A 12,171-nucleotide genomic window follows, 5' to 3' on the forward strand; every position below is an offset into this window, starting at 1 on the left:
AAACTCCTCCATCCGTCAACAATACATCGCCCTGACCTCACCGAGCCTCACTGCCCCGACAAAACGTCAATTCGATGTTCCCTCAGGCCTTTAATTAGCTGTCAATTAGTGCAAATTAATCAACTCCTCGCCTAGTTAAGCAATGCCGGCAGGCAGCTCCCAAACACGCCATTGTAGAGGAGCCATGAGAACTGGAACTAGCAAACTCACTTTGCATCAGGGGGTCATCAAGCCCTCGGCAGCGCTTTGGGGAAAGAAAAAAAGCAGACCCTCTTGCAGTGTTTTAGTTTTCCTCTGACTCGGCACAAGATGTGTGCTGTCATCAGTACTGGCTCACTGTTTCAACACAGCTATAGAGTTAGGGGCCCGGGCTTGATTCAGCACTATAACAGGCTGAATCACAAAATGTGTTGGATTTACCTGCTGGCAGTCATAGAGTAGACAAATGCTGCTTTCATTCATATCTGCTGCACAGTATAGCGCGACTGTAGATGTGTGCTTGTGGAGCCTCGGTGATCCTTCATTTTGATTGCATAGTATGAAATATCAAGCTCAAGCAATCTGCAGGGGTTGGGCTAATGCATAGTTATGTTCCTGATACAGCCCATCACATAGCCCATTATCTAGTGACCTTCCTGTGGATTGAAAGTTATTTACTTATTCATTATTACAAATAGACTTCAAGCCTTTCCAATCAAAATGACTGCAGACTGAAGACTCAACTGGTATTTATTCAAAGGGGGAGGTTTTAATTTGCAACATTTAGATGCCTGGTGAAATGGGAAGATGCCGTTAAACACCCTCTGCTTTGACCTCTAGCCTATAGAGGTCAGTACTTCTTTTTTTTGACCGCAGGACATCAGTTTGTCGAACACACTAGATAATCATGTTTGGAATGGATATGTAATGTGTTTTAAAGCTAAAGCCCACATTTGTTTATTTATTCCACTTTTCAGCCTTATATCATCCTCAGGCCATCCACTTGAGTTGGGATCTTGAACTATAGAAGTGTTTCTCATACCATTGTTTGAGGGTAATCTGGTTTACACAACATGACAACTCGCCCACAGCAAGATGGAAACAGGGGGAAACAACAGATAAACACATTTTTGCAACAGCTGTTTGTTTGCCATTTAATCTGCAGCCTTTGGATGTTGTGGTCTTTGATGGGAAACCCAATATACACGAATGAGTGAACTAAAACTGCCTTTAATCTAGAACCCTATTAGACCGTTCGCTCATCTGCATGTAAAACAGGGTGGAGTCATTTTGATATGGAGATGGGTTATTAAAAGCCTAGTGAGAGAGAGAGGGTCTCCAGCAACAATAAACAACAAAGCCGTGATAGATTGCAACAGAAGTGGTGGTGGAGTGAGGGCAGGAACCCGCGGTGTAATTGACAGGTCATCCTGACTCACGGTTCCATGTGAATAGATGGGTTTATCTCTACTGGCTGATGCGTCATTAGCATATTCCCGATAACATTGATTTCTTCATTACCCGTAATGAAATTTTGACTTAATAGCCTCCTAATTAGTTTCAACTGGTCATCGAGTAATTGTGGCGGTAATATTTTTCTCCCTCTTAATCTGTGGCTCAATTTTTACTGTTTGATGTAAAATATGATTTTGCTGAACAGATTCGTTTTAGGTCTGTGCTATAGTTTACAATATTTATTTTGTTTTAACCTCTGTGTCTCTCACCCTATCGACTAGATCAGATATGAACGAAATCTAAATGTTCTGTAGATTAACTCAACTACAAAATAGGATGTCAGAATTGCCATATGACCAGAAGTATGCATTCTGGCGCACAAATTGCAATACCCTAATTGCTAGGCCTATTTATCTACATCGAAAGGGTGTTTTCTTCAAATGTGTAAGATGTAGTTCTATATAGGCTAATATCTTATATGAACCTCGATGTAGCCATTGATATGTCGTTATTAGCATGACACAAAACAGATACAGTCTGTAATGTCTTGCTTATACATCTGATAATCCCGTTGATGCCTGGTGTGGGTTATCTCTCTGTGAATAGTCATGGCTGGACATCATACGTAAATTTCACATCCACAATAACAAGTTCCCATAGAATCAGCATGTCATTTCTTGTTGTGGAATAACTAAGTAGGCATACTAATTGTCCATTGTGTTTCATTGGCTAAAACCTTGTCAGTCACGTGATTTTAGATTTTTATCAACTGTTTTTGCCACGCGCCAACGTTGCTTCCTTCCTCTGGCCCGCCTGACTCTCTGCCCGTCCCCTTTAAACCAGAACATGTATTAATCTGTTACCACAAGGCACTTAGATAAGATCTGAGTTTGCTTTGTCCCCCTCAAATAGTTTCAGTCCATTTCCATAAATGATCTTGGTGTAATTATCTGTGCAGATGTCCAAATTGTGCCACACAGATCTCAAAACTCATCCAGTCTCTATGCGTAAAATGGTCGTATTAATTTCTTAACTCATGGTGCTGTTCACAAGTAGGCCTAATCGTAAATATGGGCATTTATTTGTGTCCAAGGCAGTATTGACAAAAGAAGGCTGCCATATCTAAATATTTTCCAAATTGTAGTTTACAATTGAACATTATTCTGGTACTCTGCAACTGCCCAATAGAATGTGATTAAACATGTCAAACTATTTAATTATTTATTCATTATATTAAAAACTAACCAAGTATAGGCCACTTTGTAAATTGCACCAAATGTAGGCCTTACTGTTCTTTTATTTAGCGGAAAAGACTCCTGATATTTAGGATGAAGAAGTATATTGGAAGTATAAAAGGGTGGCTATATCTAATTCCTTGATAAACATTTTAGATTATAAGAAAAACGTCAATTTAATTTATACCAAATCAATGTTTTTCAAATAGGCAAATTCGATAAGATATAGGAAAAAAATGTCGAAATAGATAATTTTTACATTAAAATACAATAGGCTATATGTTCTCCCCATTAAAATACAATAGGCTATAAGTTCTCCCCATTAAAATATGAAACATAAACTGACTATCTAAACTAAGCGACTTGTGCATATAGAAAGATCATCACAGAGTTCAATTTTTTAGGATTGCAACGGGGATTAAAATGGGGATTGGATAAAACCCATTAGCAAGACAAATAGGGCCTAAAGAAAATTATGTAACACATTAAACATCCGATAAAATGGTGCAATGTTTGATAATGGTAATCATCTTTATTAATGTAATTGCACTTTATGAACATGCTTGGCATGCTCCCCAAATGATCCCATGCGTCAATAACTATCCTTTTCTAAACGATTAAGAGTGATATAGGCTAGGCCTAATGCTGTTTTTGTTCGCATTAATTAATTTGTAAACGTTGTTTAGTAAATAGCTTCTAATGCCTACACGTTGGTAGCCCAGATTCTTTCCTAATTTTCCATTTATTTAGCGAAATGTCCATCTCCATTAATCTGTCTTGTATGCTGCTGTGAGATCAGTCTCTAGCTAGGCAGAGATGTGTTTTCGCGTCCAGCTGTCGTTATGGAGAGGCTTTGATGTCCATGTGATGGTTTCCTTGCCTCGGATCAATTATCAGTTCATGTGTGAGGCAAGGGATGGACATAGCGATCATAGGAGATGGAAATAGCACTAGAAGAGGCGGCAGTTAGCCTAATGGTTAGAGCGTTGGGTAACCGAAAGGTTGCTAGATCGAATCCACGAGCTGACAAGGTAAGAATCTGTCGTTCTGCCCTTGAACAAGGCAGTTAACCCACTGGTCCTAGGCCGTCATTGTAAATAATAATTCATTCTTAACTGACTTGCCTAGTTAAATATAGGTTTTAAAAAAGATGGACTGAAACGTGCGTTTTCTTTTTATGAAACTAAACAATTTTTATGGTAACTAAATCCAGGCCCGGATTCATTCAATCCGCTTCATATAGTTTTAATTCTGCATGGCATTATAATATCGAGATCACGTTTAAATAGCAGAATCATTTTTATAGTCAATATACAGTATAAACGAGTACACATGCTAGCCTACAAACGAAAAACATTTCAAAAGGCCTGTGGCTGCATTGGTGCATTTTTTTCCAATAAATTGGATGAATAGCATGGCTTTAACTACGTGCACCTGTTTCATTCTCTTTATCCGCAGGCGTTTTGGGTATCCTCACACTCTCGGTTTTGTGCCCATAGCCCTAATATATCATCAGTTCTTAGCGAATAAACCATTTCCAAAGGCGCGTAATGCTTGATGCGCAGGATTCCCGAAAAATCCCTAGTAGTTGATTGGCTGCTGGGCTCTGACTCTTGTTGGGGTGGACCTGTTTGATAAAAGAACCATTTTCAAGAGTCTGGAGTGACACATAGTGGTTCGTGCACTGGGGACCGACCTGTGAGCCGCTAAAAATAGGGAATACTATCGAAGACACCATGACAGGTAAACAAGGAGCTGTGCTATCTGAAACGCTGAATATATCCAAAACGTCCTCTCTCGGTGCTAACGGAGGTAACAGCCTGCACCAACAATCAAAGAACATCGCCACGCACCCTCCCAGATGCACGGGATTCGGGATCCAGGAGATTTTAGGGCTGAATAAAGACTCTTCGGCGGTCTCGAGGAGCACCCTGCAGTCTCTGCCATCTGGGGCGCACCTGCTTGCCGCCAGGTCAATGCTTGGTACCGCTGGTGTCGGAGTTGGGATGGGATTAATCGGGCCTGGAGGGATTCCGTCGTTCTACAGCCAACCAGCGTTTTTGGAGGTCCTGCAGGACGCGCAGAACGTTCACTTGCAGCCCCACAATAGAACTGTGGGACCTCTGGACCACAGCCAGTCCGCCAGTTCGGGTAGGAATTTCAGTCGTTGTCATTAGCCTGAAATAAGGACTTCAAATATATGCTTGTATTTTTTCGAATAATAATTGTAATATTATTATTAGGCTGAACTATAAAGGGACCATGGATAACCATTGGCTAATAATAATATAAAATAATAGCAATAGGCTACTTATGTCAGTAAGTAGGCCGTCATTGTAAATAAGAAGTTGTTCTTAACTGACTTGCCTAGTTAAATAAAGGTAAAATAAATAAAACATAGTTTTAAAAAATATAACAGTAACAAAATACAACGATAACATTTGTGTTGGAGAAATTGTACTCAATGTCATCACTAACAATTGTGATAACACATTGGAAATTATCTAAAGTCTCAAACGAGTCATTCACGTTGTCACGTTTTCTAATATTTACAGACTCGGAAGATTTTTCGTCAAACGAACGAAAACTCTCAAAGACCTCATTAAGCCAGAGCAAGAAACGGAAGAAAAGACGGCACCGGTAAGCGTTGCATTCCAACACATGATATTATTGTTTTATAAGAATGCTAATAACTTGTTCAATTTCTGAAGTTCGCATGTTTCATAATTTTTGGTGTGGCCTAACACTCCTTTTTAATATTACATTGTTTAGGCGTTTTGAACTGTCTTAATTCAACAACAAGATTAGACTAGGATATAATTTGAAATAGTAGCCTGTGCTAATTACTGAGATGATTTACAGGTTGTCAGTGGCCATTAGGCTATCAATAAACGTATATACTTAACAAACATGGAATTAAATCGAATAGGGTCTAGGCCTATATGTTTGAAATTCAAGTTAATTAAACGCAATTAGACAACGCATTGCCTTATTTCCCAATTGCCCTTGGTTTCAAATGTTTGACATGTTTCATAGCAAATACATCATATTTACACCTCGTATTTTATTTCAAGTGTGAATTTACAGGCTAGCCTACTCTAACATGTCCGTCTTTTTTCATATATTCTTATGTATATTTGTTTTGGGATGTGAAAGCATTGGCCTATTTTAACCATCGAGTGTAGGCCTACAAGTAGGCTATGTCAAAACCTTTCATAGCGATAGGCTTAGTCTGTGAATACTCTTATTCAATAAGGGTGATCAGACATTGAAATTGTAAAATATGATTTCCTTTATACCAGCATATATCCCTATAAAGGAATAGTCCCTGCAAAAAAATGTTTTGCTAACCTTTTTAATTAATCCACTTATTTTTGTAGCCTACTCACTGAATGCATGGTTATAGTCCTACACATTGGCTTATGGGATACATCCACTGCCTCAAGTAGGCTACTGAATAGGCCTTTTTAAAATGATTGTGAACCAATAATAAGAGAATAAATAATCAAATCTAGCAGCTGCTTTTGGAGGCCATGTGAGTTAGTCTACTGTAGGTCTATTTCTAAAATGCACCATTGTTGTTAATGTACCTAAGATGTAATGCATACAGACACCTTGGATAAAGATGTAATGGAATACATTGCCACCATACAAATGAAGGTGTGCATTTGTACATCTGATCTGTTTGAAATAAATAATAGCCAACCTAGTCGCCTTTCAAACATTTTTCAATGTCCACAATTTACACATATTTCATATTTCTACAGAACCATATTCACATCTTACCAGCTCGAGGAGTTGGAGAAGGCCTTTAACGAAGCCCACTACCCTGATGTGTATGCACGGGAGATGCTGGCTATGAAAACAGAGCTTCCTGAGGACAGAATACAGGTATGACTACAGGTTATAGTCTATTGTTGGTGCTGTTGTTATTGTATCATGTCAGGGGAAATGTATTTTGTAACTGCAGTTCTTCCTCCCCTAAATAGCATTTAAATGTCTCAAAACAGCATTCTTCATGTTAATAATATTTTTTATTTGATTGGAATATCATGTCAAATACAGTTTTTGATATAATTTGCATTGTCCCTTGCAAGAAAGTCAAATGTACTTATTATGTTACTCTCCAAAATATTTCCTACGGGAGAACCTGTGCTAATTGTAAAATGTGTTTCTCCAATGAGATGTGATTATCAGTGACACATTAGTTTTTTAAAACACCTTTTCTGCATTTATTTTGGAGCAAGCACTACTAAAGCGATACTTCAGGATTTTGTCAATTAAGCCCTTTATCTACTTCCCCTGAGTCAGATGAACTGGTGGATACCATTTTTATGGCTCTGCATGTAGTTTGAAGGTAAATTGCTAACCAGCATTAGTGCAATTGCTAACTAGCGTTAGTGCAATGACAATTGATAACTAGCGTTTGTGCAATGACAATTGATAACTAGCGTTAGCGAATGCTAGTGGATACCAAATACTTTCAGTCATTGCGCTAACGCTAGTTATCAATTGTCATTGCACTAACGCTAGTTAGCAATGGCTTGCGAAACTACCTCTAACTTCCTTCATACTGGATGGCGAGACATCCAAATGTTATCCATGAGTTCATCTGACTCTGGGCAAGTAGATAAAGGTACAACATTCATTGTCATAATCCCGAAGTAGCCCTTTAAACCACCACTGACACCTGTCTCTGTACATTGGGACCATACTCTGCGTTTGATATGTATTATAATAATTCAGATAATGTCTCTTACAAACAAGTTCAGTCATTCATAAAGAAGGCCTATGGTATCAGGTGGTTTTTGCGTCCCCGGCCAGAATAAAGGACATTGGTACCAGAAGGGGTTTATGCAGTGTAGACCTATAGGCAGGTCTACTTTTGTTGCTTTAACCTTGAAATGTAAATAGCCTGGGCCTAGGTTATAAAGCAGGCGTCTAATAACCAATGAATGGCGTGGAAAATGAAAAGTAAAGTGATATAGGCTTTACTCTGCACTTGACGAAATAGTTAGCTCCTTAATGTTTTACGGAGGAGGTAAATGAGCCCACATAAATCGAACAATTATGCCTCTCTACCTGTCTGAACAAAGACACCTCTAGTAGCATCCTCGCAAGATAATCTCTCATTAGGTGTAGTTGGATGTGAAACAATTTGTTCTCGGACAGGAGCACTAACGACCTAATCAAGCTATCAAGGCAGAAGAAGATTGCGGTGTGACCTGGACCATCCATCTGCCCGAGCGGCGTTTAATTTCGTTCTCATTATGGCTCTTCGCAGCGAATAAATAATAAGGGAAAAAAAACTGTATTCCAATCCTAAATAAAATTAACATCCAATTTTCTCATACAGTCTAATTAGTTGAATCAGATGAGCATGCCTTGTTCCGGGGGGAAGCTGGCTCGAGACGCGGGGAGTTCAAATGATATAACTACATTGAATTTATTAGCACGGGTCAATAGTGCCGCTCCCCGGAGTCCCGCTCGTTTAATTTCCCGTGATATTTGCCCGCCTGTCCACCATCGATTGAGCTTGAAATTAACTTAGTTTTCAATCAGTCTTGGCGTGCCCTAGGGGTCGCTTCTGCTCGCAGCTTTCCCCTCAGCTTCCTTTGAGGGCCAGAGAAGCAATTTCTTATAAAAAAAAGTATATTGTATGAAATAAGGGCTATCATCAGAATGAACAGAAAAAGGTTTGAAATGGTTTTCTTAATTTTCAATTTAATGTCTGGTTCCCCTCCACAGTCGAGACATATCCGTGCTTACCCCTCCTCTTTTTTTTTTTTGCACTTTACACACAGTCATCAGATGTGGCCAAGTAGGCTGTTTAACAGCTCTGTGTTGTGCTATGAAATCAATTTGGCCTCTCACTGAGCTGACAGATAGCATGGGGCCCCAACCAGTGGTCATGGAGTTCCACATTGCAAGTTGATGTTTCACTGAATATCCATCCACACTACCTCAGACTGGGTGGAGAAGCCAAACATTGCATAAGGGGTCTTACAGAGATCTCAAAACAACACAACACTAGAGTGACTGAAATAAAACCAGATTTAGTTATGTTGTTTTCACAAATTATAGAACAGAATTGGCATGAAGGGCCATTGGGTCTTTATTTGGAATCTCATTAGCGTTTCCAAAAGCAGCAGCTGGCGTCCACAAAAAAAACACAAAACAAGTAACAAACACTGATACATTGATAGACAAGGACAGTCACACAAATGTAGAATACACCGATATACAACCAATAAAACAACAAAAATGATACAAACAATTTTTCAAGAGTTGGAACACTGTGGCGCAATGTGATGGTAGTGCTAAAGCCTTTTAAGGTGGTGGTGTCTGTCAGAAGACTCATTAATGCTGCTAGTGTCAGTGTGTCTGAATATTGCTAGATTCAGTGTTGATAGGTGGTACTTAATGTCTCCTCCTGGGTCAAAGGTCTGGTTCCAGAACCGCAGGGCCAAATGGAGGAAGAGGGAGAAGTGCTGGGGACGCAGCAGTGTGATGGCAGAGTACGGGCTGTATGGAGCCATGGTCCGTCACTCCATCCCCCTACCGGATTCCATCCTCAAGTCTGCCAAGGATGGCATCATGGACTCTTGTGCCCCATGGCTGCTTGGTATGAGACTAATGTTCAATCTACAGCAGGTTTCATCCTCCATGCTTTGAATTCATTCTTGCTCTCATATATTCTCCACATTCTACTTTTCTACTTTTCCTCGTCATTCAGGGCAGAGGGCAAATACTTTATTCTTGGTTTCATCCTTTCATCAAATGGCTCTGAAATGATCAAGATATCATCATTTATATTTGGGAGGCTTACTTCTTGCGTAGTGGGGGAAAAAATATACAGCAAGTATTGACTATTGGTCTACATTTATTATGCATCCTCAATTTGAAGATCATATTCCTATAGCTAAATCAGAACTATTTCTTTGTTTAATATTTTCAGTTGAAGATGGCTTTCCAATCAGCAGACGCTTTTCTAAATCCGAATACCCCCAATTCTTTACAGGGATGCACAAAAAGTCCATGGAGACCACGGTCGTCCAGCCAAAAGGGAAGTTCGACATTCCCCAGCAGCCAGCCATTCAGAGAGGAGAAGAATGTGACGTGGAGGAGAAGAGGCCGGAGGGCAAGTCACCCATCTCCAAAGAGGAACTGAGGGAGAACAGCATCGCAACACTCAGGGCAAAAGCACAGGAGCACAGTGCCAAGGTGCTCGGGACTGTTACATGTGAGAGACCAGAGAGCAAAGTGGAGAGACAGGCAGCAGAGGAAAAATCTAGTGGCCCTTTGAGTCCAGTGGAAGAGCCCAAGAGTCCATAGACCCTCACTTTGTAAAGACTTTGCAGTTCTCTTGACTGTTCTCTTAATATCTGTATGGACTCAACTAGATCTATCAGTTTTATTCAGTGTTCCCTGAGGTTTTTACATGTTGAACTCATCCTAGATCTCTATTATGCTGTTTTAAAATGACCTTATTTAAACCGGTCTTCCTATTGGAGAGATAAGATAACTGAATTCGTCTCTTATTGACTAAGAAAAACACCAATGCACTTTCTGTCTTTCTTACTCCCTGACATTCATACATATATTGTTGCTTATATATTGTGAAAACTTGTTTAATATGGGGGTTAACACTACATACATATGTATATCGCTGACAACCCCTATAACTAGAAGATACCCACTTTACAAATGTCTCTCATTGAATATTCTTAAACTACTCATTCAGTATGCAAAGTGCATACTTGTGTTTGTTAGAATGAGCCAATTAGGACATTTGTTGATATATAAGTAGCCAATCTTTGAAAGTATACTGTATATTGAATTCACAGCATCCATAATATTGATGCTGACTATGTTTCTTTTATATTCTTTGGGATGATGATGTATGAAAGGGAAAACAATTTTCTCTTAATTAAGAGGAACACAACAATTAAAAAGTTATCTTACCTTGTTATTATGCTGTATATAATAAAGATAAAGAAAGATCGCTCACAAAGGCACTGTTAAAACATACTTTTATGTGGTCTTTAAATGTTTGCGTTTTTGTTTCATAGTCTGAATAATATGCAATACAGAGTATAATTAGTTTTGTTGATGAGGTCTGCTGTTGCTTTAGTTAGTGTTTTGCCTAAACACAAAGCCAAGTGGCCAGGTGGACCTGCAAGAGAGAAGCTGTAGCTCAAATAATTATCTACAGTATATTCTTCACTATATTTGTCTTTTCTCCTGTCCACTACCTGGGCATACTTATGCTATTTCTGTCTTCAGTAAGTAGTAGTAAGTCCTGGACTGCTGTACCAGACAATGGACGCTCTAAAAAGTACCAGAGTTCAAATCAAATCAAATTGTATTTGTCACACGCGCTGCATACAATGGGTGTAAACTTTACCATGAAATGCTTGATTACGAGCCCTTCCCAAAGGTGCAGAGTTCATGCAAAAAATGTAATACAAAAATAGTAACAAAATAGTAAAATAGTAAAATACACAAAGATTAAGTTATATACAGAACCATACATTTCTTAGAACTTGGCGAGAGCTTGACAAAATAATGTTATTTCCTTGGTATTTCATTACTTTAAAATAAAGTTTCCTAAAATTTCAAACATGGTTCCATTCAATTACATTTTTGGTAATGTTCTAGGAACGTTTTCCAACTGGTTTGACATTGGGAATGTAAGATATTTCACAGCAGTTTAGATGGTACAATGATTCTCTCCACTATACATGCATGTTTTGTCACATAAACTGAAATTATGCGAACTATTAGAATTTTAGCAACCAGGAAATGGCAGAGCGATTTCTGCATAGTGCATCTTTTAAGCATAACATTTCCTACAGTTTTTTTCTCATGGTTTTATTTAAAGACATGTTCTCAGTAGGTTCAGAGAACCTTAAAAAAAACATTATTTTGTGGGATTTTCAGTACTTCAGTATAACAATTGCCTTTGAAATGGGGTCCGTTTGAATAGACCAAAATGAACAGTTTCGCACGAGTTAAAAAAAACATAGTATACTAGGTCCATCCAGGTGGCTCAGTGGTCTTATTCCATAGATATAGAACAGAAGATCATAGGTTTGAATCTCACTGATGCTATGCTGCAATGTTTGCATGATTAATGCCTAAGCAAATTAATTTCCATGTGTCCTATCTGTGCTTGGAGCTAAACTAAACCAGCAGTGTTATTAAAAGTCTTATTCAAATATTCAGTCAATGTTTTAAGGAAGTTATTCAAAAACTCAAAATAACCTATAATTTCCATTGATAAAACCTCCCAGGAAAACTTTTGTAGTAAAACGTTCTCAGGACCTGCCTTCAACTAAAAATGTACATTCCCATAACAGGCAAAATGTTCACTTCCATTCTCAGAACGTTTAAAAAACGTTATATTTTATCGGTCAGAAAACATATGGCTTTATTCCCAGGACCAATGGGAAACCAAAAACCTACATTCCCACAACTTCCAAGGAACCAAATGTGCTAG

General features: G+C 38.7%; 1 protein-coding gene across 1 annotated transcript; it reads left to right on the forward strand.

Annotated features, from left to right (window-relative positions):
- Positions 1-4,030: 4,030 nt before the first annotated feature.
- Positions 4,031-11,360, forward strand: LOC118369246 (visual system homeobox 2-like). Its single transcript, XM_035753703.2, has 5 exons — positions 4,031-4,820; positions 5,225-5,309; positions 6,437-6,560; positions 9,114-9,294; positions 9,691-11,360. Exons 1-5 carry the CDS (start codon positions 4,406-4,408, stop codon positions 10,002-10,004), a joined length of 1,119 nt encoding a protein of 372 aa, XP_035609596.1. The 5' UTR covers positions 4,031-4,405; the 3' UTR covers positions 10,005-11,360.
- Positions 11,361-12,171: the final 811 nt, after the last annotated feature.

This window comes from Oncorhynchus keta, chromosome 35, assembly GCF_023373465.1.
Source record: "Oncorhynchus keta strain PuntledgeMale-10-30-2019 chromosome 35, Oket_V2, whole genome shotgun sequence".
Lineage (NCBI taxonomy): Eukaryota > Metazoa > Chordata > Actinopteri > Salmoniformes > Salmonidae > Oncorhynchus > Oncorhynchus keta.

Bases quoted from the DNA above. Each gene is read 5' to 3' on its own strand.
- LOC118369246 (XM_035753703.2), top strand. From the start codon at position 4,406: ATGACAGGTAAACAAGGAGCTGTGCTATCTGAAACGCTGAATATATCC. The intron at 4,821-5,224 runs GTAGGAATTTCA...TAATATTTACAG, and splicing joins CAGCCAGTCCGCCAGTTCGG to ACTCGGAAGATTTTTCGTCA. The intron at 6,561-9,113 runs GTATGACTACAG...CCTGGGTCAAAG, and splicing joins TTCCTGAGGACAGAATACAG to GTCTGGTTCCAGAACCGCAG.